This window comes from Euleptes europaea, chromosome 9, assembly GCF_029931775.1.
Source record: "Euleptes europaea isolate rEulEur1 chromosome 9, rEulEur1.hap1, whole genome shotgun sequence".
Classification (NCBI taxonomy): Eukaryota; Metazoa; Chordata; class Lepidosauria; order Squamata; family Sphaerodactylidae; genus Euleptes; species Euleptes europaea.
Window position 1 is genome coordinate 32,294,930 of NC_079320.1, and position 26,497 is coordinate 32,321,426.

Consider the following 26,497-nt stretch of genomic DNA (forward strand, 5'->3'; position numbering starts at 1 on the left):
GCGCCACTCCCAGCCTCTGCCTAACTGCCCCCCCTTCAGGAATGGGCTGCCTGTGTTTCTGTTTATGTGGCCATGCTTACATGTAATTGTCATTTTACCAGACTGATTTATAAATTCTCATTTCAGATGCTGATGCTAAGCCAAAGGTGGAATGCAGCGTAGTGACAGAATTCACTGATCACATATGTGTAACCATGGATGCTGAACTGATCATGTTCCTGCATGATTTGGTGTCTGCTTATCTTAAAGAGAAGGAAAAAGGTATACAGATCAAGGTCTTGTTATTGTTAATTGATTTGTAACATGAATCGTTTTCTACTAGTCATATATTATTTATACAATATTTCAGCACGATAACATTTGTTTTAATATATAGTTTTCTGTGTACATCACTTTAAATAACTGGGCTGCAGAAAGGTGACCAAAAAAATGATGACATTTATTTCTCTGGGTTAATGTTCCTTCTGGATAAAATATTTAGTCATCACTCACAAAAGTAAATAAGCAGAAGCCAGTGGAATTTTTTTTTTGCTGCAAAAAGAAATCATTTTGCATGGTGTGTTTCAGAGCAATAATAGAAAAATGAAATTTGCTTTGGATTTCACCATAGCTATATTTAGATTTCACAACAAGCTTCTACAAATATCCAGTGTAGGGATTTCCATCAGCGGGATGGGTTTTTTCTTACCTCCCCCATCTTGCTGTCACCCAAAGAGCTTCCTGAAAGCTTTTTTGTTTGGGAAGCCATCATTCAAACTCCAGTTTGTTGTGTCATCTAGATGTAGGTTTCTGGGCAAAGTGGAATGTTTCTCTCCCCCCCGCCTCCCCAAACTGGTATTATAAACCAAGGTTTAATTTCAGGTTAGAGTCCTGGTTTAATCCATTTAGAATCCAATTTTTTGTCAAGACATCCAAATGTAGTGTATGTTAAATAAATAAATAAATAACGCTTTTGATTGTCCTATAAGAGTTACTGCCCAAACCCAAAAATAATGAATGGTGCGCTGCAGTAATGATTAGAAGTAGGGATTTATTTGTAGTTTTGTCAGTTGAAAGGAGTTGCAGTTACTAAGTGGGTTACTGCACCCTTCATTAACTAGTTGGACTGCCATGGCCAAAACCCCTATTTGAAATTCCTTCGTTGGCCTATTTGTTTCTGAGATACCCTTCTCTGACTTCTTTTTGGATGGCGTGCAACCCATTTTTCATTTTCAGACTTCAGTGCAGCCCCACATTTGGAGGTAGTTGGCCGCTCAGAGTTGGCCTCATTAAATCAGGCCTGAGTGGACTAGAAAGAAGTCCAATCCATCCTGATTGGCTCTCCCAGCTCACCTCCAGCCAGCCAGCATTGCTCTGATTGTCAGATTAATAGGGGGACATGCCAGGAAGCCTACATCTAATGCTGGTTGCACAGCATCTAGCTGGCCTTCATAACTGTCTCCCTTAAGTCGTACACAGTAAAGCACTCTTGCTAAGGGCAAGGAACCAGTCTTGCAGTAAAATAGATTTATATTATTTTTGTCTGTAAATTTTAGTATTACATTAACAATCCAAACTGAATATTATCTAAGAGTCATACTTCATTTTTATCCTCTCCTAGCTATCTTTCCTCCTCGTATTTTATCAAGTCGACCAGGACAGAAAAGTCCTGTCTGCATAGCTGATGACAGCACTACTGAGAGAGAAGACAATATTACTTATACTACAGTTGATTGGAGAGAGTTTATGTGCAATACATGGCATCTGGAACCCACACTCAGGTAATTCACTTTTTGCTTCAAGTACAGTCAGTCTCTGGTGTGTATACGTATCACAGATATGTAAATACATGAATGGCATGTATTGCAATTCCTGACCTAGATTGTGCAGACTAGCCTGATCTCGTCAGATCTCAGAAACTAAGGAGGGTCAGTCCTGGTTAGTAATTGGATGGGAGACCACCAAGGAATACCAGGGTCACTATGCAGAGGAAGGCAATGGCAAACCACCTCTGTAAATTTCTTGCCTTGAAAACCCTATGGGGTCACCATAAGTCAGCTGCGACTTGATGGCACTTTACATACATGTGTATTGAAATTCTGCATCTGCTATTTCTAAATATTCCTATCGGGCCAATCCCTGAAATTGCCAATATATAGTAACAGACTAAGACATCTGATCATAGGATCCAAAAATTTAACATACCTACTGAGAAGTAAAGGTAAAGGTAGTCTCCTGTCCAAGCACCAGGTCATTACTGACCCATGGGGTAACATCACATCACGATGTTTATGAGGCTTACCATGTTTACAGGATGATCCTGGGCTTATTAGATATGGCCAATGGAATTTGGTCAAAACCTGTCTTGGTTCTAGCATCAGCTAGGAAACTGGAGAACTCATATAAGATTAAAGAGGGATGCAAATTTTTATTCCAGCATTCCCAAGGCAATTATTTTGTCGTAGAGGTTCTCCCTTCCAGGCAGAGGGCTGGATCTTACACCTCCCTCTGGAGAAAAGAGTGCAGGCTCAATGGGTTGGGGAAGAGGGGGCTATGGGGCTCAGGGTAGCTGATTTCACTGCCATAATGGGCAGATATCAAATGTTCATTTAGGACTGTTTGGCCCAGTATACCAACCTTCTGCCTGAAGAAAAAAAATGTCCCTCACTAAAGTTTTCCATGTGGAGGGTGTGAAACTTGGCAAACAGCAACTTAACTCCTCCATCAACGCATCTGACTGCTGCGCCAGGACTATGGCTTCAGATGTAGTTCTCCATAGGCACTCACGGCCGGGATCCCCAATGACACCTGGGCCAAGTAGAGGACATGCTGTTTGAAGATAAACAGCTTTTCAGCGCCCAGACAGACAGTGCACTGGATAGAATGTGCAAGTTTATTGCCAAATTCTTAGGGTTAACAGTTCCTCAACCCTCAACTTGCAAGTCAAGGTACTTTTCTAAGCATAGCTACCATTACCAAAGGCCCTACAGATATCAGCCTGCCCAACAACAGCAGCCTTATTGACTCTCCTACACCCAACTCCTTTCCTTGGCTGTCCTGCACATGCACAGTCCTATGTGTGCTTCCACAAAAGACTATTCAATGAACAACAGTTACAGGTAAGTGCAACAGTTTTTGCTTTCCTGTTCTGTCAGCACAGAGATGACATGGAATTAATCTTACCTTCATCTTTTTTTTTTTTGCCATCAAGTCACAGCTGACTTATGGCAACCCCATAGGTTTTCAAGAAAAGAGACATTCAGAGGTGGCTTGCCATTGTCTGCCTCTGCGTAACAACCCTGCATTTTCTCAGTGAGCTCCCATCCAAATACTAACCATGGCTAACTCTGCTTAGCTTCTGAAATATTATGAGATCAGGCTAGCCTGGGCTATCCAAGTTAGGGCTTAGTCATTCTATACATGCTCATGTTTACCCATCAGGCTCCTAAAATATTACAGAATATAGCTAAAGGCTTAAATTGGCCTAGAAGAACATGATTTCATGTACTTATTCAAATACTGACATGGGAATTATGTTTTAAATTTAGATTAATTTCTTGGACTGGAAGAAAGATAGATCCAGTCGGCGTTGATTATATTCTTCAAAAGCTGGGTTTTCATCATGCAAGGACGACGATTCCTAAATGGCTTCAACGAGGAGTCATGGACCCTCTGGACAAGGTTCTGTCTGTTCTTATAAAAAAACTTGGCAGTGCACTGCAGGATGAAAAGGAAAAGAAAGGAAGAGACAAGGAAGATCACTGAGGATAGTAATAAAGTAATGTGGCAAACACATATTTTATGTCTTTTTTGTTTTACACTGTGTTCAGTTGTATAATTTTAAGTATGATTTATACTGAAACAACTTAACAGTTTTTTGCGACTATATTTAAAAATTGATTGACATTGTGAGTAACTGTTTACTGTGGTTTATGATGCCATTTTGTATTCATTTAAGTATTGCATGACCAATGTTTGTGAAGAGAACTCTAAAGCTGCTATTTAGCATTCACAATTTTATGATGTGCAATATTCTGCATCTTTGAACTACAAATTAACTGTGAATTTTCAGAACTTTTACTGGCCATAACACTGAATACCCTTTTGGGTAATGTGATTCCACGATTGGCTTTTTTCTTGTCCATGCATATTGTATAATTTCTGTATAATTTATGAAACTGTGATTACCTGTGTGTTATTTTAAGTTTCTTATACTTGGAATAAAATTTAATATGTTATAAATGTTGGTTGTTTAAAACAAACAAAAAGAACCCAGTATTTTTAAACAAAAGCACAATGCAATCTTATGTGGGGTTACTTCAACTTGCATTTGGGAAGTCATGGTCACACTCTATTCAATGTGGTAAAAATCTCATTCAAAGTACTTAAGAGTATATGCCCTTAACACATGAAGCTGCCTCATACTGAATCAGACCCTTTGTCCATCAAAGTCAGTATTGTCTATTCAGACCAGTAGCGGCTCTCCAGGGTCTCAGGCAGGGGTCTTTCATATTGCCTCCTTGCCCAGTCCCTTTAACTGGAGATGCCGGGATTGAACCTGGGACCTTGTGCATGCCAAGCAGAGGCTCTACCACTGAGCCATGGCCTCTCCCAGAGCCCCCCACCCCAAGTGCATTTCCCTTTCTGAAACCGATCTAGGGTGAATGCACCCTTTCCCTTCTCTGCTCAGACCAGAGGTCACCCCTCACACCAAATCTCCCCAGCAAAAGAGATTTTCTCCTTGCCCGCCAAGGGTCACCCATGTCAGCTTTAGAAGGGAAGGCCCAAAGCCCCAGCCCCTCTCTCCTTTGAGAAAAAGCTCCCAAACTCCCCACCCCATGCCCCCAAGCACTGCCTCAGCACCCCTAGGTGCCTTTGCCTATTTTCCCCCTCTCCCTTCCTGCTGCTCCCTTCCTCCTTAGATAGCAGCTTGAGGATTTCTTTTATGATCAGGCCACACCTGGAGCACTGTGTGCAGTTTTGTAGACCTCACTTCAAAAAGGATGTGGATAGAATGGAGAAGGTGCAGAGGAGGGCGACAAGGATGATCAGAGGCCTGGACACTGAGCCCTATAAAGAAAGGCTGAGGCATCTGGGATGTTCAGTCTGGAGGAGGGGGGGCATGATTGCTCTCTATGATGTGGACAACTAATAAATCAAACTAGAAATATATTACTGTTTATGAAGGTTCAGTTATCTAAATTCTAAGTGTAAAGTTCAGTTAACTATTTATATATAACACCCAACACCATTCTTACAGGGGGGTTAATACAGAAATCTACAAATGCTATTTTACAACAAATGTCCTTAGTCCAAACATAACCCAAAATTTAAAGCAGACGTATTCCAAGATCATAAAGAAAAAATGGGACACTGGCTCAGTGGAAAAGCATGTACTTTGCATATAGATGGTTTTTGATTTAATACTTGGCACCTCCAGTAAAAGAATCAAATTTAAGGAGATGTGAAAGCCCATTACTTGAGACCCTGGAGAGCAGCTTTCGGATTAAATACTGACTTTGATAAACTACTGATTGATTCAGTATTAGACAATATCTAATTGTGAACATGAAGCTGCCTATCACCAAAACCCTGAGAAAACAAAAGCCATATGTAAAATATTTAAGACCATCCAAAATAACACAACCCTGGGTTGGATTCCACACAGCACTTCCACTCGCACCAGAAACTCGTTGGAAGCAGCTCTCTCACTACCTGTCTTGGATTTCCATTTGCACAGCAGTGCTATGGTTCAGCATGCAGAAGATCCCAGGTTCAATCCCTGGCATCTCCGGTTAAGGATCAGGTGGTGTGTGATCAGAAAGACCTGAGACCCTGGAGAGCTGCTACCAGTCTGAGTAGACAATTCTAACCTTGATGGACCAATGGTCGGATTCAGTATAAGGCAGCTTCGTTTTAGCACCCACCCACCTCGCTGATGACCTCCTTCAATCATATGACAGCGCTAAACTGGACTGCTTCAAATAGCCTTTTGATTTCTCTATACAGCAACACTGATCAGAACTATACTTTTGTTGAGGATTCAGATGTTTCATGATGCAGAAAATAACATACAAGATAGTCTGAATGTGTTTTCACTCTATAAAGAGCCTTTTTCATTATTTGTGCCATACATGAATGCAGAATAGAAAACAAAAAGTAAATGTTTTAAAATCAATGTCTGACCCATTTAAGTTTAGAGGCACAGACCTGTTTGAGCAAAAATCTCCTTGGTGAATGTCACATATTGTATGGGAGACTGAACATTAGGATGCACTTATTCTAATAGAATCAAATCGAGCTGTTTTGCTGCAGACCAACATGGCTACCCTCTGAAACCACAGTAGAGTATGGAAGCAAATAATTCCAAAGGGTAGCCATGTTCAGTCTGTTGCAGCAAAAACAAACAAAGTCTAACAAGATTTTATTTCATCATAACCTTTTGTGGACTAGATTATAGGTAAACTTAGTGTGGAGAGTTTTGCTGGAGGAAGAATCAGTATTTCTGACCACACCTGTACACCAGTGGCTGAAAAATGCAAGGGATTTCTGCTGTCTTCATCTTAATAACTTGCATTCCATCATGAAGATCTGGATGTAGAGGTGAGCTAGGCTTTGCTGGTACCTTTGAAGAATGCAATCTGCACTGACTTCAGCATGATCACCCTTCTAAAGTTGTAGGCAAATGACAGCTGCTAGAAATAACCACTGATTCTTCTACAATTTAAAATTACTAATGTGTGTAAAGTGCCTTCAAGTCGCAGCCGACTTATGGTGACCCCTTTTGGGGTTTTCATGGCAAGAGACAAACAGAGGTGGTTTGCCAGTGCCTTCTTCTGCACAGCAACCCTGGTACTCCTTGGTGGTCTCCCATCCAAATATTAACCAGGGCTGACCCTGCTTAGCTTCCGAGATTGAGATCGAGATCAGGCTAGCCTGGGCTATCCAGGTCACTGTATGGCAAAAAAAGGGCAAACTGTTACTATCTTCTACAAGTAGAAACCAATAAAAATATCAACTCTTGAGCATCTAGTAATCACAAGATCTCCAGTAGACATTGTACCAAAATTCAGAATAGGGAAAGGAACGTTTCAAAAATATTGCACATTTGAACTAAAGATGGGATCCTTGGTTTAAAAGGCTGAAGACTACTACACAGCACCATGATCTCGCTTTCTTTACTGGCCGGTCTGTTCTTACTCCCTCCTAGTCAGACGATTAACAGTTTCGCAGTCTATCAACAGCTGCTTGTGCGCTGAGCTATGCTTAAGCACTCTTTACAGAGGAGGGATCCCTGGTTGGGAAAGTAAACGTTGTTAATTAAAGAGGATGCGAGCAGGAGAAAAGAGGGAGCCAGCCAAGCTTTACCGTGGTGTTAAAGTGATGGTTGGGAGAAGGACTTGCAAAATAACGGAGCTGAAAGGCTTCAAAAGAGTGCCGTGCCCCAGTTCGCTGTAGAGAAAACGGGAACCAATAAAAAGCAGCCGTTGGTTTCTGTCTTTTTTAATAGAAAAGGGCAAGAGTCCAGTAGCTCCCTAAAGACTAACAAAAATATTTTCTGGCAGGGGATGAGCTTTCGTGAGCCACAGAAAATATTTTTGTTAGTCCTACTGGACTCTTGTCCTTTTCTACTACTGCAGACAGATTAACACGGCTACCCAGTGTGAATTATACATATGTGTGTGTATGTGTATAAGCTCATACCCTACCAGAAAATATTTGTGTTAAGTCTAAGGTGCTCCTGGACTCTTACCCTTTTCTACTACTGCAGACAGACTAACACAGCTACCCACTGCGAATTGTCTTTTTTAAAACAGCATCGCGCTTCTACCAATTGCTCAACGGCCGCGATTAACTGTGGAATGGAGGCACCTGCTTCCGGGTTATAAGACGTAGACAGGACTTCCTCTCCGAGAGGGTAGCTTTACAAACCCTTGCATTCAGGTCAATCTTAGACAGGCTTCCCCCCCCCCCCTTTTTTTTAATGCCTTACGGAAGTCTCCAAGCTTTGTCAGTTCTTTTATTAACTTCCTTCCAACAGGGTACCGCTACCGAGGAACCGGTGAGTATTCAACCGTCCGCGCAAGCCGGGCCGCGGTCGAGGCGAACGACACCGGCCACGAGAGCCTGGACTCGTTAGGCGGGCGAGAGGGACGCGCGCATGCTCAGTGGCACTTCGCACGGAAAGGCGGCCTCCCGCGAGACGCTGGCGGCCTCCCTCGGGTGGGGAGGGGGGGGGATTCGGCTTGGACGAATCGCATTCAAACGCGGGCCGTGGCAACGGTCTTCAGGCAGTCAGAACTCCATAGGGAGGGAGGGAGGGAGGGTGTGGGGGAAACGCTTCGTTTTCTCGAACGGCGGCTCCGCTTCTCTCTCTCTCTTGTTGAGGGATTGGGAGAGCCGAAGCGGCGTTCAGCGTTTGCCGGAGCCGCTCGCGTCGATTGAGCGGGAAAGCTGACGCATGCGCAGAGGACGCGGCGCGGGAAAGTCGACGCATGCGCAGAGGACGCGGCGCCCCCTTAGCTACCACATAGAAGCTATGAGAGATCTTTCCGATGGTCGGCCTGCGCGTGCGCAGTCCCAATGTGGGGACTGCACCGAAGACGAACAGTACAGTTATTTTTGTTCGAAAGGAGAGCGGGTCGCTCAGGCGGGGTCGGGCGGGGTTCTCGTTCGTCCCCCGCCCCCGTGGGTTTGCGCCGTTGCGCGGAGGTCGCGCGAGGCGTTCAGACTGCGCGCCGCCGCCGCCTCTGTTGCTGAAGAACCGCCCTTGGCGAAGCCGTCGTGGGCGGGACCGGGGCCAGTCATTTTGGGCCCTAGGCAAGACTAGCTGCTTGGGCCCCCCCCCTCCTCCTCCTCCCACTGCCAAACCATTTTCAAAAGCAGATGTCTCGTAGGAAAAAATAAACCCAGAAAACTTTTGGGAAGACGTTATAATTAATTATATTCCATCGCACTGTAGTAATTCCCTTAAAACAGTGGTTCCCAACCTTTTTTTGACCAGGGACCACTAGGACTTTTTTGTTCAGTGCAGGGACCCCAAGATTCAAAATAAAAATTCCGAGAATTTGAAAATAAACTTTAATCATAACTCTTAGTAAAACATTAAACGTGGAATAATATTTGAATATCTATTTTTATAATAGAGAACTTTTAATTGAAAATATTAATTTATTATGGGTTTATAACTTTGTTTCACGGACCTTAATTTAGTTCTCGCGGACCCCTGGGGGTCCACGGACCCCGGTTGGGAACCAGTGCCTTAAAATAAAAAAATGTAAATGGTCAGCTGCATTTTTTCCAGAAATACTGTGCCCCTCAGGCCAGTTCTGTGCCCCTCTGAGGCCTGCGCCGTAAGTGACTGCCTAGTTCTCCTAATGCAGTGGTTCCCAAAGTGGGCAATATCACCCCCTGGGGGGCGGTGGGATTACCTAAGGGGGCAGCAGGGGGGTGCTAAAGGTGCCCCCCCTTCAACTGTGTTGTTGCATAGGGTAGGGGGCGCTGAGGTTGAGTTTGTGGAACCAAGGGGGCGGTGGCCCAAAAGGTTTGGGAGCCACTGGCCTAATGGTAGCACCGGCCCTGGTTGTGGTGACTTTTATTTATTTATTTATTTTAGGTAGAGCAAGATGGCAAGCGACTGGCCTCAGGCTTCCAGGGTGCCCAGCTTTGCCCAAATGTTGAAGAAGAACTTGCCCGCACAGCCTCAGTCTCCTGTTCAGCCGCTACCGACACCCTTACAGTCACAAGCAGAGCACAACAAAGCCTTTTTTCCCCCTACAGAGATCTCTGATGTGTCAAACCTGGCATCTAAATTGACTCCAATCACAGGTTTTGGTTTTTAAATCATGTGCCTTTTGCAGCCAGGGGTTTATAAATTGGATAGCCGTGACCGCACTGGGAGGATTCCTTGCTGTTTACATTTTAATGATTATTTCTCCTTTGGGGGAGGGGCAGTTGAAGGGACTGCAGGGATAGAACTAAAATGGGTGGTTGGTAACTTTTGCTATGTTGGTAAAAGTTGGTAACTTTTGCTATGCCCAAAGGCTGTTTCATACATTACGGTGCCATACTCTTAAAGTGTGTAAAAACTTAGGAACGTGTTTTATTCTTAGATTTTTTTTTTTAATGTGTAAACAAGTATTTGGTGTAATCTAGTAGCAAAGCTTTCTTAAAAGTTCTGAGATAAAGTGTGTCCATGCGTGAATCGTAAGTGTGTAAAACTAACATGATAAGCAGCCTCTAACTTTCAAACTCTGTGGGAGGTATTCTTACAGCGAATTCCTGACTTCCGAGAACGAAAGTACTCAGGAGGGCAGGAAGGGGCTGCGCCGGTGTTGGGGCCCCCCATGCTGGCATCCCGGCTACTTACACCACTGTAAATGGCCCAGTTTTGGAGGACTTTCATTCATAGAGTCGCCATGAGTCAGAAGCGACTTGACGGCAGTTAACACACACACAAATGGCCCCAACAGCAGCGGGGAGGCCCGGATGCTGGTCTCCCGGTACTGCAGGGGTAGCTCCACCTGGGACGCTGATGGGGCCTTCTGCCGGTGTCCCACCAGTGTAAAGGCCCGTGCCAACGTTATGGGGGGCATGCCGGTGTCCCTGGGGGCGTGCTGGGAGTGCTGCCTGTAGGCAGTTCCCTGTGCCCTTTCAGCCCGGTGTGCCAGCGGCGAGAATGACATTGCTCTTCTGCTCTTCTCAATGTGGTGAAAAGCCCCATTTAAAAAGAAAACTGCAAAAAGGCATCTTTCAAGGTTTCAGCGGGCAGGGAACTGCTTAGGAGGTGCTGTGGCGGCGCCTCTGCCATGGCATCCCGCACGCCAAAAGCTCAGGAATGAGTGGTTAAAGCAGCCAGTAGAAATGGATAACCTGAGTATTTTAATAGTAACTGACTATTAAAGGCCACTTGTCCAGTGTACTTTGGTTCATTTCGTTCTGTTCAAAGCTGTGCAAGGATTCATTCCCCCCCTTAGAATTATAATTATTTTTCAATTAATGGACTACAGGGCATGTTCCTGCTTCCCAGTGTTCCAAAGCTGCACCAGGTATTCCAATCACTTCACTTCCTCCAAAGAAAATTCCAAAGGAATTTGTTGTAAAATATAGCCGAGGAGAAATAAACCCAGTATCAGCTTTGCATCAGTTTGCACAGATGCAGCGTGTACAACTTGAATTAAAAGAAACTGTAGCTACAGGTAACTACTTCTGTTCTTTTGCAATAAAAATATTTTGTCTGGCATTTATCCTATGTGGTACTACTGAAATGAGCATGTTGCTTTAACAGCTGCTGTGATGAATGACACATACCTAATGCCCCTATTTGTTCTGTTGTCCACGCACTTATTTCATGAACTGGGCAATTTAATTAAAATTCATATTTGAACAGGACATCCCTTATTGCTGTTCCATTGTCCTACAGTTTTTCTTGTGTTATCTTTGTTGAACACACTTTGGTGAGGTCTGAATGCTGAGAATGGATTTAAAATTATTTTCACCCTCAAGTAAATCTATGTGGAAGTAAGTCCTGGTCATTTCAGCAATGGTTTCTAATAACCTCCTGTGCAGATGCATAATCTAAATAATGAATGTAGGAAATTTGTCAATTATGTCCACTTTATTTGGGATTTTAATATCTGTAAATCATGGGATCAGAAATGATTGTATATTGGAATTATTAATTCTTTTTTTTTACATTATGCTTGTTGTTGACCATGATAATGGTCAACAACTGTAGGAAAATTTGATCATTCCAAAATTAAAACCATCTCTCTAGTAATTCTGCTGTTTTTCAGTTCAAAAATTATGATGCAAAATGGGTATCTTTTGGGGATGTGTGTTTAAGATGGGGAGTAGAAAAAATCCCATGGAATCAGAGAGAATTGATACTATGTGAATCTTAAATGTGAGTATGATTTAGTACCGTACAATGCTTGTATGCTGTGCATACTGTTAAGCTTATGTGTGTACACTTTATATAATGCTAAATGGAAAACTGATTTTTCACTTTTTGCAGGCAATCTCTTGGGAACTTACTTTGCTTTTTGTGCTGTGGTGGATGGTATTCCATATAAGACAGGCTTGGGACAAAGCAAGAAAGAATCCAGATCAAATGCGGCAAAACTGGCTCTTGATGAGCTGCTGCAATTGGAGGAGTTGGAGCCAAAAGCTTTAGAAAAACCAGGTAAAAGTTACGTATGTGCATGTGGGTAGGGGAACATACACCTTAGTATCTGAACTACTTTGTCCCTGAAATCCTGGGAGAAGCATTGTCAGTGAACTGGCACATACTGCATATTACTTTACATATGGGTACTAAGAATGGGAATTCTGGAGGGATTGGCAGACTGGAATTCTTGCTGTTTTCAGAGAGGTATTTTTTAAAAAAACATTTGTGTAGTGCATCTCTTCAGTGCTTTTGAGGTAGTTTCTATATAAAGATAAGGACAGTGAATACAAAAATATCAAGATAGGTTGACCCATCTTTAAAACCAAAAGACTGTCAGAGATGCAAGGCTGTCAGATTAGTTCGACAGGTTGCACTGAGATCAAGTAGATCTGTAATGATGTCATAAGTCGGGAAAGTCCCTGGATAGCCTGTGGGATCTGTCCAGAACTGGTTTGGGCCAGATGGCTGATGCAATGTACAAGCAACAGGTGAATGACTTAGCATCCAGATAAGAATCCTTTCTCCAAGCAGTTAGCAAATATGGAATACATCCAGTATGAATGGGGAGGGCAAGAAAGTGGATTGAAGTTAGAAAATGGCAAATCAGTAATAATAGGCTTTTGCCTTCAAAACTTGGCAAGCCCAGCATTAGGTGAGTTGACAGTTCATTTCAATAGGCATGGACACACTTGACTTGCAAACATTATTTGGCAGGGAGGTCTGTGTGAGAGAAGATGATCCTTTAAATATTCTGCTGCCAGACGGTGTAGGGGTTTCTAGTTAAAACTAGTGCTTAAAATTATTCCCAAAAGGGCTGATGATAGGGATTCTCTGTAATTTACACTGGAAAATAAAATCACTGCTGTGTTTTGAGCTAATTGAAGCATCCAAACACTATTGTAAGACAACTCAATGTAGACCGCATTGCAGAAATCCAACCAAAATGTGATTAGAATGTGGTTAATTGTGGCCAAATCATAATTTTCAAAGAGAGCCTGTGTCTGGAGTACCAATTGAAGCTAGAGCTATATGAAGGTACAGCTCTTAACAGTACCCCCAAGTTATGAATCTGCTCCTTCAGTGGGAGTGCCATGTCTGTCCAAAACAGGCCGATTCATTGCTCCTTGTTGGGCTATATCATTGGCCAACAGCACCTCAGTCTAATCTGGATTAACTTTATTAATTATTGTATTCAAATATGTCCTAGGCACAAGGTGGCTGTGCTGGAACATGTATACCCCCATGTAATTAGCAAACATTTGCTTTATGTGGTGCTTTAAACGTTTTTGAGCACCTGTGTAAAGCCTAATTGAGTAGCAAAAAGGAAGTTTGAAGTCTGTATAAATTTTGTGGTTAGAGAAACAACAATATAGTACTGCACTGTGATGTAGGAAAAAGATCTGCTTCAATAGTGCATGTTTGCCATTGTTAGAATATGATATGCTTGCAGGTCCTCCCAAGACCCTTTCAGAAATGCCAGTTGTAGCTGAGCCTCAATCCGCAGCTGGACCTAGTTATCTTTCAAGGATTCCATGTGGTAAGAATGTTCTGTTTTTCTCTCTGGAAGGCATGTAGCTTTGCATTCTTGGGTCCCATCTACTGTATATATGTGAAAATATTCTATATGTTTTAAGACCAAGTATTCAAGGCTGTATTTATGTTTTATACCAAAATTTTAGACTTTAATCCCTGATAGTTGCACTATCCTTTAAAAAATGATGATAAATAAGCATTTCTTATTTTTCCACCTATAGTCAGTTGTAGCTACTGCTAGCAAAAATTTTACGGATACATACTTCTGCAGCTACTGTGTTGTGGGGTTTGAGATTAATGTTTCTTAAGAAGCAAGTAGTGTCTAATTAGTACAGCTTCTGATGATAAAGATGCTTTGTGTGTACTCTAACAAAATAACATTTGCGTTCTTAATCTTTGCTTGCTGTAACAGTTGTAATTGAGAAGAGAACAATGCCATGGCATCTGTAGGTAGAGTCTAATCCCTGATTTCACCAGAGGAGAAATTTAGCAGTATCCCCAGTGTGTAATAGCGATAAGAGTTTTTCTAGAAAAATATGAACATTTCCCAGTGCCCTATTTGGAGAGCACAGCCTGATTTGGAATACTTATTTTGACATATTTAATACAATCAATATGAAATACTTAAAAAGTTCTTTGTCCCATTAAACACTTGAACGGAAATATTTTTTAAAAAGATCAAGTGTCATTTTCAAGCGTTCCAAGCTTTATGTTGAAATTATTTTATTGGACTAATTCCTGTAATGTTTGAAGATAAATGTATGCAATATTAAGGAAGTACACATTATATTAAGGGGGGTAATGAAAGCACTGAAAATTACTGACACATTTATCACGCACAAAGAACAGCGCATGATATGCTGTGGAAGGAGTTGTACACTCACTGATTGTGATAATGTAATTCTCATCAATAGCAGTTCTGTAGATCTAGGATGGTTTATGCTTTTGGTGTACAAAAAGTATTAGGTGAGAAACTTACATTGGTTTTTCCTCCAGACTTCTACAAGTTTTGTTTTGTGCAATAGGCTGAACACAGTGACTTCTCGTGTGATTCACATAATCTGTTCAGTACACCTTAACATCAGATTTTGATATTTCTCCCCTACTTGATTTGCTTTAATACTTTACCAGAAGGACCACATCTTGCATATGAGAAGATTTCTGAAGCTGTCAAGGAAACGTTCAATAGCTTAACTGCTAAATATCCGGAGTACAAAAGTTGTAGCAGTTCACTGGCTGCATTTATAGTAGAAAGAGGTAAGCATGTTGACTGTTTCTCCTCTAAAGAGGATGACTGTGTAGTGACTGTATTAAAAAGGCACTGAATCAAATTGATCTAATTAGCTCTTGTGTTTATGCTAATGTTTTTTAGCAAGGCAGTATGAAGTAGTAGCTTTTGGAACAGGAGAATTCAACTACAGTCAGTGTAGTCATCTCGATGGGAGAATTGTACATGACAGTCATGCTGTTGTTACTGCCAGGCGCTCTCTTCTTAGGTAAGAATTGTAGTGTTGCTGAAGTTAATGCCTGTGTTGAATTTAACTTTGTGAACTCATGATTACATATAGATTGATTCTTCTATAAGGCATTGCATGTCTGTAAATGATAAACATTAATATGTTAATGATATTTTTTCAGTACAAATCTAGAAATATTTCATGTCAGTCTTCTCTCAAACTTTACTGCTTCTTTAAAGGTATTTTTATAGACAGCTTTTACTCTACCACAGTAAAAATCCAGCTATGATGGAGAAATCCGTATTTTGCTTTGAACCAGCATCAAACTTGCTTTCAATAAAACCAAATATAAATATATTTCTCTACATGAATCAGTTGCCAAAAGGATCTGCTCAGATAAAGTCCAAGTCTAAGATGTAAGTATTTTAAGCATTACAACTATGAGGTTTACTGCATGCGGGTATTTGAATTTGCCCATTAAGAGCTTAGTTTGTTATTCCATGCATTTCTTTTTTTCTTGTTTTACAAATTTAAAGGTTAAATAGTAAGGAGGTGGGGCATACAGCCCATTCCTGAGCTGTGAGGCCGAAAGTTCTTAGGAGACGAGCAAGGGTCCATGCCAGTGTCCATGCCAGTTGCGGGGGTATCAAGACTGGCACAGACACTGTAATAAGGTTGATCTACAGGAAGGCACCATCCATTATCCTCAAAAGCAGTTTGGTGCTTTAATTACTTTGGACCAAAGATAAAAAACTTCTGTGTTCAGACTATCCCCATGGAAAGCAAGGTATCCAAGACTACTTATAAGGTATCATAGTACTGTCTGTCATTACTTTTACACTTTGAGAACTGCAGCTGTCACTGAAGCATTCTAGAACAGATTTCAAGAGATCTGTAGGGCTGCCATCTGGGCCTTGTTTGCATGATCACCAGGCTTGTGAATTGGATCTTCTGACCCTGGCAAGCTGTTTTGAATAAGTCTTCTGCATATGGCATGTATTCTCTGAAATGCAGGTACATGAAAACTACAACTGGAAGAACAGTTTTTTTCCTTCCTCCCAAGTGTAAAGACTGGTCTTGAGATTTTGGATGGTAAAAGAAACTTACTAAAATTGATGTTTTTGTAGGAGTAGATAGGTCTCTGTACCCGGCATTGGAATGTTTTGGCTGCAGACATGGGAACACATGATGGTAGTCAGGGCCACAAAGGAATATCCTGTTTTGGTCCCATTGGTTCATTTCATTTATAAATCTGTTTTATGTGGCTCTGCCTTTGCTTCTTCGCAATTGCTATATTTGTGTCTGATGGGTGAGAGTGTTTCCTGTTTAGCCAGTTCTTGTCTGGGGCTGTTTGGAGCCTTTCCTAGTCAAGTGAGAAATTAGCCTGTTTTTCAGCAGGGAGGTTCAGAAGCTAACCCAGCTGCTGAGACTGGCCTCTGCACTCTTAAAATAAAAGATGTTCATAATAAGCAAAGCTTTCTTTTCCCATTAAGTAACTTGTTTGAGGAAAAGGACTGTAAAACAGACAATACTATTGGTATTTCAAAAGCAAGTAAAATCTTGCTGATATTTGTAGGAACATTTGAGGTGATACTGTGCAGGTATGTACCCTGCGTGCTGAATTTGACTATAAACATTTGGAATGCTATTAATTGGCACTGATCTGGGTTTGGGGTTCTAACCATCAGCAGCAGCTTAACATCTGGGATTAATTTCGCTTCATTGACTTTCTCAAGTATCATCTGTTAAGGAGGGTATAACTTTAACAGCAAGATAAAAAGCAGTAAATGTTTTGCTCTGCTAATTGTTTCTGGTGGGAGGGTTTTGTAACCTGTCTAGATCTATATTTTACAGTGGAGTAAGTTGTTAAATAAGCAAGAGTAGAATTAGACTAACTTGGTCTTCAGCTTACTTTGTTTGAGAACAATACACTGTGAAAGGATCTGACATGAATATTTCATTCTTGGACTGTGTAGTATTGAAATACAATTGTTTTACTACTGTAGCTCTACTTTCAGTTGGGTGCTTGTAAAAGTGCAGGTAATGACCATGTCGCATCAAACATAGTTTAACTACATTGTGCTAAGCTAGATACCGGTCTTCCGACTTCAGCAGACATGATTTTGCATAACATTGGTTTTGTGTAGGGGCAGACAGATAAAGGTTAATATAAACACTGAATGCAGAGCCAGCCAAATTTATAGCCACAGCCGGAGAGGGATTATGTTTTTGGCTTTGCTTATTAACCGAAGTAGTCTAGGTTATGTGGTTTTAGTTCAGGCACCATCTGTCATAGTAAAGGAATGCCTTTTTTTTCTCTTGCCTTCCATCCCTTTTTCCTGATGGATTCGAAGGTATAGGAATGAAAAGTAGGAAAGGTAACTTGCAATGAGTTGTTCCATCCTATATGGGCGGGGGGGTGTCCCTTGGCCATTTTGTCTGAATTTCCACCTTGGTGAGCAAGTAGCCACTCCACAAGCACTGTTGATTTCTCTCTTGTTCCTGTTCAGCTTTTATCACCTGTTCAGGGTTGTTGGTTACCCATCTGAGTCTCACCTTTAGTTTGATCTTTGGGTTGAGCAACATTCCCTCCAACCAATGTCTTTTCTCTTGGATAGGAGCCAGCTTTCCAGCTACTGTTTGGTGCAATAATCCCTAAGTGAAGATGAACCTATACCACTCCAATGATGCCTTATGCTACAGGAATACTGTAAACTGAGACAAGGGTAGCATTCCTGTAATTGGGTTCCTAAGAACTCCCGCACAGCCAAGAAGAGGGCACCAAGCCCTTTGCAACCAAGAACCATGTTGGGCAGGTAGTTCTTACCAAGCAGGTGGAGTACCTTTCTAGAGCAGTAACTGGGAGCTGAATGGTGATATTCCAATTGCTCTAGGAGCCCCCATAAGTGGAGGAAGGTCCTCCATATGGGCACCTTAAATTTTCAGCAGCATTATAGGTAAGAATGCACTTGCCAAGTTGCCTAAGAATAGGCAAACTTGGGACTAAAAGTACTAGCTTTCCTCGTTTCCATGACTAGAGATGGAGTAGATAAGATTCAAGGAACTATGGTCTAGGTCCCCCATCCACTCTAGCTGCTCTGACTCCACCTGTCCTGGCAGCTCTCCTTTCTCAGAAGGTTGACATTATTAGAAAACATACTAGAGCCCTCAAACAATAACAGGAGAAGACTTGATGCAACTGGGCCATCTTGGAGACTCAAAGTGGCTAGATTAAAAATTCTGTCGCTTGTGTATAATCATTTCAGGCGCCTACAGTGACTTGATTCTGCCTTTCTGAGTTTGGACTGCTCACAGAGTCTTCTCAAGTGAAGTTTTCCTGGGAGCTACAAATGTACTGGACCTAGTGACTACTGGAGCAATCTCATTAGGTTGGGCTCCTTGAGGAATTTCCTCAAAATCCAGGTCGTGATTCTGATTAGTTGGGGTGATGGGCACGCTAGCTTGCCAGTTGGGGGATTTGCTGGCAACAGTGGGCATGCGGACGCACCAACTGCCTGGAGCCGGTGTTTAGCCTGGCCCTTCAAGCATTCTTTTATTGGGGTTAAAGCTGACGTGCACTTTAGCACTAATATGTCCAGGTATGAGCACTCAAGTGTCAGAATGCACAAAGTCAACAGACCTCTAAGTGGAAGCTCTGCTTTTATCTTACCTTGACAAAACATCTGTGGGGAGACAGTTGATGTTTCTTTGAACGCATCTACCTCTAAGAAGAGATCTGTTTTCTCAGGTCCCATTTTTCATCTAGATTGTCCTATTTCAAACACTTTTGAAAGAATTATTTCCTCTCCTCTTCTACTTGGAAGACTTCTTGTAGAAGAAGGATCAGAACACCTATCTCAGGGATGGATTTATTTGGTTTACTGTAAATACTATTGGACCAACTGCTGCAGTTTGGAGAGAGAGGTTGGGTGGCAGGACACAATATCAACACAACTTGATCAAGCACTTCTTGTGGCTTTCCTGACCCATCCCCTTTCAGTTAAATAGGTTTCTCTCATGAAGCTTGCCTTCAGCTCTAAAGGCCCTTAAGTTCTCATTCCAGTCTGGTCTATTGAGAGAGTTTGCTGGAAGTACTGTTACTGGTTGCCATTACATCTTCATGTAGGGTAGCAAGGACAGCTGTCCTCTTGATCAAGAAGGAACTATGAGTTCTTTCACAGATACATGGTAGTCAACCTGACTGACCTATCTTGTGTTTATAATACCTAGTTCCCTTTTTCTGTTTCATGCCTGCAGGGTGCTAGTGATAGGGTTTTTAAAGTGAAGAGTAGTATACGCTTGAGGCAGAAATCTCCTCAGCCCACTGTGAGGACATGTACAGTGAGGCCTAAGGTACTGTTACTCTGTAAATCTGTGAAGCCTTGCAATATTAATTAGTTTTGCCTTTTTATTTCAGTAGGTGGACCTTCACTGGGATGTGAAGTGGCTATAGTATGTCCTGGCCTGTCTGCTGCTTTGGCCACTGAATGATAGAAGTTGAACTTAAGAATTCTATTCGCAGTAGTAATGAGGAAAAACATAGTTTGAAGTGGAGGGGATGCTCATAACAGTGCCCTTAGTAGATTACAGATTTCTTGTAATTTCCCTTGCACCTGTGTTGTCAAGGCTTTCAAAGTAGAGTTTGCCTGTTGGCCAGGTCTCTTAAAGGGTTACTCTAAGGCTGTAATTATTTCCGAAAAGAGGGGAAATTCTGTACTGTTTAGGATGTTGACTTGGCTAGCCCTGGCTTCTGTCAGAGACATTAGTGCCTGCCTGCCTGTTCTTCTACCAGTCAGAAAATCTAGTTTCTGTTTCTGATTTTAAAACATAGACACTCACTCTAGCTTTAATTGGTGATAAACTAAATTATTTGGCAACTCAACTACAAAACTTTGCCTCTTGCAAACCCTAACTTATATCCATGTGATTGTATATCTGTGTTGGGCAACTGCAAATTCTTTGACTATTTATACTCTGATTATAGATGCCTTACCCCAAATTCTGTATCTTCGTTTGAATCTGGCGAGGAACTGTCTCTTCATGTTGCTGTTGAAGGCAAGATCTATCTCACTATCTATTGTCCTGAAATTACTAGAATAAGCAGTATGTCCGCCAGTGATAAGTTGACAAGATGGGAAGTGTTGGGTGTTCAGGGAGCCTTGCTAAGCCACTTCATTCAGCCAGTTTATATTACCAGGATAATGCTTGGTAAGTCTTGATCTTTAATCTAGCTAAATAATTTAAAGATTTATCAAAAATGACTGCTTATTTTAAATGTGTATAAGAATATTGAAGTTGTCTGAGAAACAGTAGTAATTGTGCCTAAACTGCAGTGACAAGAAATTAACTTACAGTGCCTATGGTGGGAGACCTAGGTACAGGATCTAAAACACTGGGGGGCCCTGGACAAGTCCCATACTCTCTCAGGGTTATTGTGCAGATAAGCAGAGGGGAGAACAGTGTATGCCACCTAGAATTTCTTGGGAGAAGTGTGGGATAAAAACAGATTTTTGACTTTTAACCTCTCCCTTGAGGCTCTTTTGGTGCCCACTCAAGGGCTCAACAAATCCAAGGTACCAGATCACAACAGTGGCTGCAAGTTTCCCCCCTGGCAGATTTACAACTTGATTGTGATGGATGATTTCGGAAAGCCCAGCACAGGCAGACAGCCATCGCTGAGCTCCCACCTTCCCCTGATGGAGTTTGTCTTGAAGGCATTGGTGCCAATTAGCTCAGGACCAAACTAGAGGGCAGGACCAGTTTGATCCTGTGCATATTTACTCAGGTGAAAGTAGGGGCTTTTCCCTATAAAACTGCATGGGATTGCATCCTTGAATATACGAAACTTCTGATCACGGAATTGTGCTCACTATCCAGCATTGTCAAAGATGATTCATGAAAGCCCCAGCTGGAAACAATCTTTAAGGTGCCACTGAACTTCTTTTTTCTTTCAAGTTAACTGCCAGTCCTGCAACAGAGTCCTGAGTGGTGTCTCAGCCTCCCATCTGTGTCATTTTCTCCCTCAGTCACAAAAACAAAATTTCTTTTAACTAAATTTTAACTATGCCTTTGTAGGACTTGGTACCTTGACACAACTAAATGGACTGGGATCTTGATTTCCTAAATGTTCATGAAATTGCTTCTTTTATCAGTCCAATAAATTGGCATAGTGGTAGACTAATTTTAAGCAATTGCTTGAGTACTCTGCTTGCTGAAGCCTTTAGGAACTATTTCGGTTCCTTGCTTTTTTAAAAAGTAAATGTTTATTGACTATTTAGAACCTAACTCTGCCCTTAATTTTGGTAAGCTTATGGTGCTAGAACAGGTTGTTATCTAGCAGTTTTCATTAAAAAAAACCTTAAATTAGATTTGCTGCTGATAGCTGCTAAAAAAATTCAAATCCAGTTGTTGGGGAGCTTCAGTCTGATCATATGCACATCTATTCAGAAGTAAGTCCCACTGGATTTAATGGTGCTTAATCTATATTAACTGTGTGTAGAATTGCAGAGGGGTAACTGCTATAGCAAAATAAAAGTCAAGTGGCAACTTAGGTGCATTGACAAGAGGCCAAAGAAAAAATAGTTCTGGAGCAGTAGAGAGAGACTTTGTTAAAAATATATCTTGCTTTCTTGTATATAGTTAAATCTCTCCAAGTGTGTTTACAGTTGTATTTTGAAAAGTGACTGCAGAGTAAAAGTTCTAAACAACTGGCACAAATTTGGTAAACTGTTTTACATGTATGCATTCAAAAGGTAGAGTAAGATCTTCTTTATGAGGAAAATTCTAAAACATCATTGTTCCTCCTTTAGAGACTTGCTTAAGGTGGCTCATATGATGAAAGTATTGAATTTGTTACAAATAAGGCTAGCTCCTAGATTCAAAAAAAAATTGTCAAGGCCTGGCCTACTTTACTTTCTTTTAGGGGCTAGAACAAAATATGAATGTTTACTTGGATTTTTACTTAGGGGTTTAACTTTCCAGTTTCTTTAATGGTTTGCTTCTGATCTGGAATATGTTTATGGATAGTTTTGTGCTGTTTTTATATTGATAACTTATTTTAATTTTTAAGCCACTTCAAACAGTACTCTGAGGCAGCATAGAAATCTCCTAAATAAAGCTTTAACTAGTCACTACAGTGTGCAGTCCAAGAACGTGAGCGCTTGTGTATCAAATAAGGCTGGCCTAGAACTGTAAAATTAAGTAATCCACTTAAATCGATTTTACTGTAAAAACCATGGAGCTCCTTTTAAAGTTTGGTCCTATGTATTTGCTTTTGTACACTTTATATTTTATGCCAATAAAGGCTTCTTCAGATCAGATTGGAACTAGTCACTCTGGGCCAACTGACACTTAAGATGGCAGATAGATTTGCTGCTAATGTTTAACTGACAGACCCATGACTTCAAACACTATTAGCTTGTCTTCCATGATGCACGTCCAACTCAATATGCCGATGTGCTAAGATGTTTCTCTGTGGGCATAGGAAAGACTGAAGTATTAACTGGTACTTATTTTTGCTATTCAGTAGAAAGTTTGCATAGCTGTCCATGCATGTGAAATTCTGATAACTAATGTTTTAAATGGAGATTGATGGAAACTGAACTGTCATTTTTGGTGAAACAAAGTTCTGTATTCTTTGATCTCTGTAAGGCAGGTGTGGTTCTGAATTTCCCTTCCTTATTTTAGGGAATGGGAGCTGCCATGATACAAGAGGGTTAGAAATAGCTATCAAGCAACGTGTAGATGATGCGCTCACTTCAAAACTACCCATGTTTTACCTGGTGAACAGACCTCACATTAGTTTGGTGACCGCTGCTTACCCAGTACAGTTAGATTTGCAACACAGGTCTCTTAGTGTGAATTGGTCCCAAGGAGATACTTCATTTGAGGTGGTGGATGGACTTAATGGGAAGACGACAGAAAGGTAAATATGAAGGACTCTAAAATGGGACAAAACCTGAGTCAAATTTCTCACTTTAGACTGAGGACTGTCATTTACCTATTTCATAATAGTACTTTAAATTCACTCATCTCTTAATAGTTCAAAAGAGCTTTGAGATGAGAAGCTCTTTTTTGTTCACTTTCAGTGTAAAATCTAACGTTTTGTCACTGGCTGTTGGTATCTGCTGCTTGTTAAACCTCTAGATAAATAATATATACTGGAAATGTGCTGTGCCTCTCATCGCCAGTGTTTTTCATTCCTAGTTCACCCTTCAAAAGTGGCATTTCAATGGCAAGTCGACTTTGCAAGGCTGCAATGTTAAGTCGTTTCAATTTACTTGTTAAAGAATCAAAGAGAAATGACTTACTTAAAGTAGCAGGTACATACCACGAAGCAAAGGTAAGTCACACTGAAGAGGGCAAGTCTCATGAATTCCAAATCAATATCCCATTCACAGTGACTTCAGCATTTGACCGGTGTTGTGGCTTTTTAATGATAGCCTTCGAAAATAGGCAGTATCCTAGAATGAATGTCTGAGCATATGTAAAAACAGCTGTAACCCATATGTATTGCTACCATTAATAGACTTCAAAAGCAAATCTTTAAACTGCACAGGTCTGTTCAGTGATTTCACAGTTAAAATGTTGGAATTTATGCAAATGTCTGTTCTGTAAGCGGATGATGATCATCTGTTTTAATTCTAAAAGGCTAGTGTATCCAAAGCTGTGCTCTTATTCTCTAAAAACACATATGTTGCATGTTGTTTTACCCATGAAAGCAGTCAGAGGGCAGTAATCTACATCTGTGGATAGAAGTATATGTAATACTCGTGTTGGGTACTTTGAGGAGATTAAATCTAAAAGTTGGAGCATATGCTCAAACTTTGATTAGCTCTGTAATAATTGAAGCTACATCCATATTTTAGCTGCACTAATCTTGGAAATGTTTCTAGAGTTTACAAGAACTGGTTTGTCATCTAGTGCTTTAAACACCAAGTTTTGTTAATCCATAACATTTTATTTTTGTTTGTCATCTGTTTTGTCATCTGATCTGTTTTGTAACTGATTCGTTTGAGGAAAGATTTCAGGTCTGTGGTAATTTGTTTACTGTATCTTTATGATGTTGTATAGTTGACAGCAGCTGATTTTTAGAGCAGCGTTGAAACTCTAGGGAACTAATGCTTTCATTTACATAGGTTTATTTTGTTCAGACTGTTCTTCAAAAGATGTTTTAAGTATATATAAATAGGAGTCTGCGTTCATAAGGGGATATTGGAGGTCTTGGATAGCGATATATCCTTGAATGATGAAGAGTAGCTATATGTCGAAGGTTATACCTGCATAACAAGATATGTTCCCATTGTTAAGGATACTGGGCCTCTCAGGTTTACTGTGCTTTATTGGAAACTTTATCTTGATAGGATTAACTCATTTAGCAATCCCTCAGTGCTGAATATTAACTTCTTCTTTATTTAGATTAAGGCAGAGTCCTACCAAGACGCAAAATTCTTGCTGAAAACCTACTTAGAGGAGCACGGCTTTGGGCCCTGGATTGTGAAATCTCCACGTATTGAACAGTTCAGTATGTGATAGTTGGCACTCTGCTTGCAAGTAGGCTGGCTCTTGACAAACAGACATCACATTTTTAGTAGTAGTAGATTATTCTGTTCAAAATACTGTCAACTGATTTCTGGGGGAAGTTCTACTTGAGCTAATTTGTTAAAATATACAGACTGTTTTTATTGCTATCACTTTTGCCACTGTGAAATATCTGATATCAAAGTAGCTTGGTTTTCACAGTTAAGTATCTCTAAATGGTTTATCAGCTGTGTTGGCTATGATGCCTTATAAGGGAACTTGAGCAGTAAAGAGAGTTGTGTCAACTCAGCCTTTTTCTGTGATCGTTGCCATATTTTTCATTGTGCTTTCGCTTTTGGCTCCAAAGCTCACTGTTTGCCTTTTATTAACCATTTTTGTGGTATTGTCCCTCTCAGTGTTCACGTTTAAGGCTCCAAGGAACTGCTCTCAGTACACAAGAGTAAGCTTCCTGAATAAAATACATAACCATCTCCCTGATAGAACCATTAATGGAACACTCCATTCTACATTTTACAAATCAAGAGATGAGTAGTGATCTGTTTTTGCCTATAGGAACAACTTTGAAATTATCAAGTCATAAATTTTCATTTGAGACATTTCATCATTAAGGAGTTAGGTGGAAGTAGTTCATAGTGTGAGTGCCTTATCTTAAACCTAATACTTCAGTTTTCAATAACAGTATGATTTGTCTGATGGTCTTTGAATTTTATACACTGATGTGTTGAACTAGCTTGAGATGCTCATCAAGGCTGTACTATTTCCATCCCAGTAGCGCCAATGTAGAAAACAGGTGAACCTGTGTGTAAACATATTTGAAGAGAACAGATGTGGTTCTTGGAGTTATGTCACCAAAATGTTAATGGGCTGGATCCTGTGTATTCATTCTCTTAATGGTAGGGCTATTCCCCAGTGCAAAAGAGCCTTTGGCTGACGTGGGACTCTCCTGCTGGTAGAAGAGCCTTCAGTATTAGGGAAGAGAGCACTGCCATTAAGGGGTTCACGGGATCTAATTTGATAATTCACAAGAGTTTCTCTAATGCAAATTTTTGCATTGCATTGAGGGCTTGTTCTCATAGTGGCTTCTTAGATGCAGCTAAGAGTGTTTCATAGTTGTATCTCTTTTTGTATAACCAAGTATACAATAGCATTTTCTCAGTAACTTTCACATGGCTATCATGTATGAAATAATCCTAAGCCATTGAAGATACTTATCCTGTTAGGTTTTCAATTTCTTGGTAGTTCCTTGCCATGCTAGCTTTCAGTTTGCTGAAACTTTTGAGTTTAAGTATGGAGCTGTGATAACGTTTCCTAGTAATTACGTTCATGTATGTATTTACAATAAATGTATAAAAACAAAAGCAGTGGCTTTAAATTTAAGCATTGGATGTGTAGCTGGTTAGGGTTTTTCAATAAAGTTCTACTGTGAAACTTGTTGACTGGCTGTTTGGCTGGGTTTCTTTTTATCTTTTATTTTAAAAAGCTCTTTTATAAGAAAAGTGGTGGTTATTCCCCTTTTCAGAATTTATTCTGCTACCAAGATGGTATATCAACAAGTATAACACAACCATTAACTCCTATGCATCTAACAATGGCTTGGGTTATATGTAAGCTTCTGCTTGTGGAGAGGGGAGAGATTTTTGTCCGTTCCTTCCTTCCTTAGTAGACTGTTGCCAGGGTTTTACCAGTCCCTAGAAGCTATTTGTTACCCAAATGGCTTACACATGCATATATCTCAGCTGTAAGTGCATCCCCTTTAACATGTACAGAGTGTGCACACACACATGTATACACCTTTTGTCAGGTGTATACCAGGGTCCAG

At 40.9% G+C, this 26,497-nt stretch overlaps 2 protein-coding genes across 2 annotated transcripts in view; both read left to right on the forward strand.

Annotated features, from left to right (window-relative positions):
* BLTP1 (bridge-like lipid transfer protein family member 1) overlaps positions 1–4,193 on the forward strand; it is a 141,818-nt gene extending 137,625 nt beyond the window's left edge. Inside the window, exons 85-87 of the mRNA XM_056855866.1 lie at positions 127–261; positions 1,601–1,760; positions 3,528–4,193. Of these exons, the coding sequence (XP_056711844.1) occupies positions 127–261; positions 1,601–1,760; positions 3,528–3,744 (512 nt within the window). The 3' untranslated portion in view covers positions 3,745–4,193. The remainder of the gene's footprint in view (positions 1–126; positions 262–1,600; positions 1,761–3,527) is intronic.
* Positions 4,194–9,605: 5,412 nt separating this feature from the next.
* Positions 9,606–24,669, forward strand: ADAD1 (adenosine deaminase domain containing 1). Its single transcript, XM_056855652.1, has 11 exons — positions 9,606–9,807; positions 10,989–11,177; positions 11,996–12,163; positions 13,599–13,685; positions 14,813–14,938; positions 15,054–15,177; positions 15,378–15,554; positions 20,123–20,346; positions 22,825–23,062; positions 23,344–23,479; positions 24,556–24,669. The coding sequence occupies exons 1-11, from the start codon at positions 9,606–9,608 to the stop codon at positions 24,667–24,669; spliced, it is 1,785 nt and encodes a 594-aa protein (XP_056711630.1).
* Positions 24,670–26,497: the final 1,828 nt, after the last annotated feature.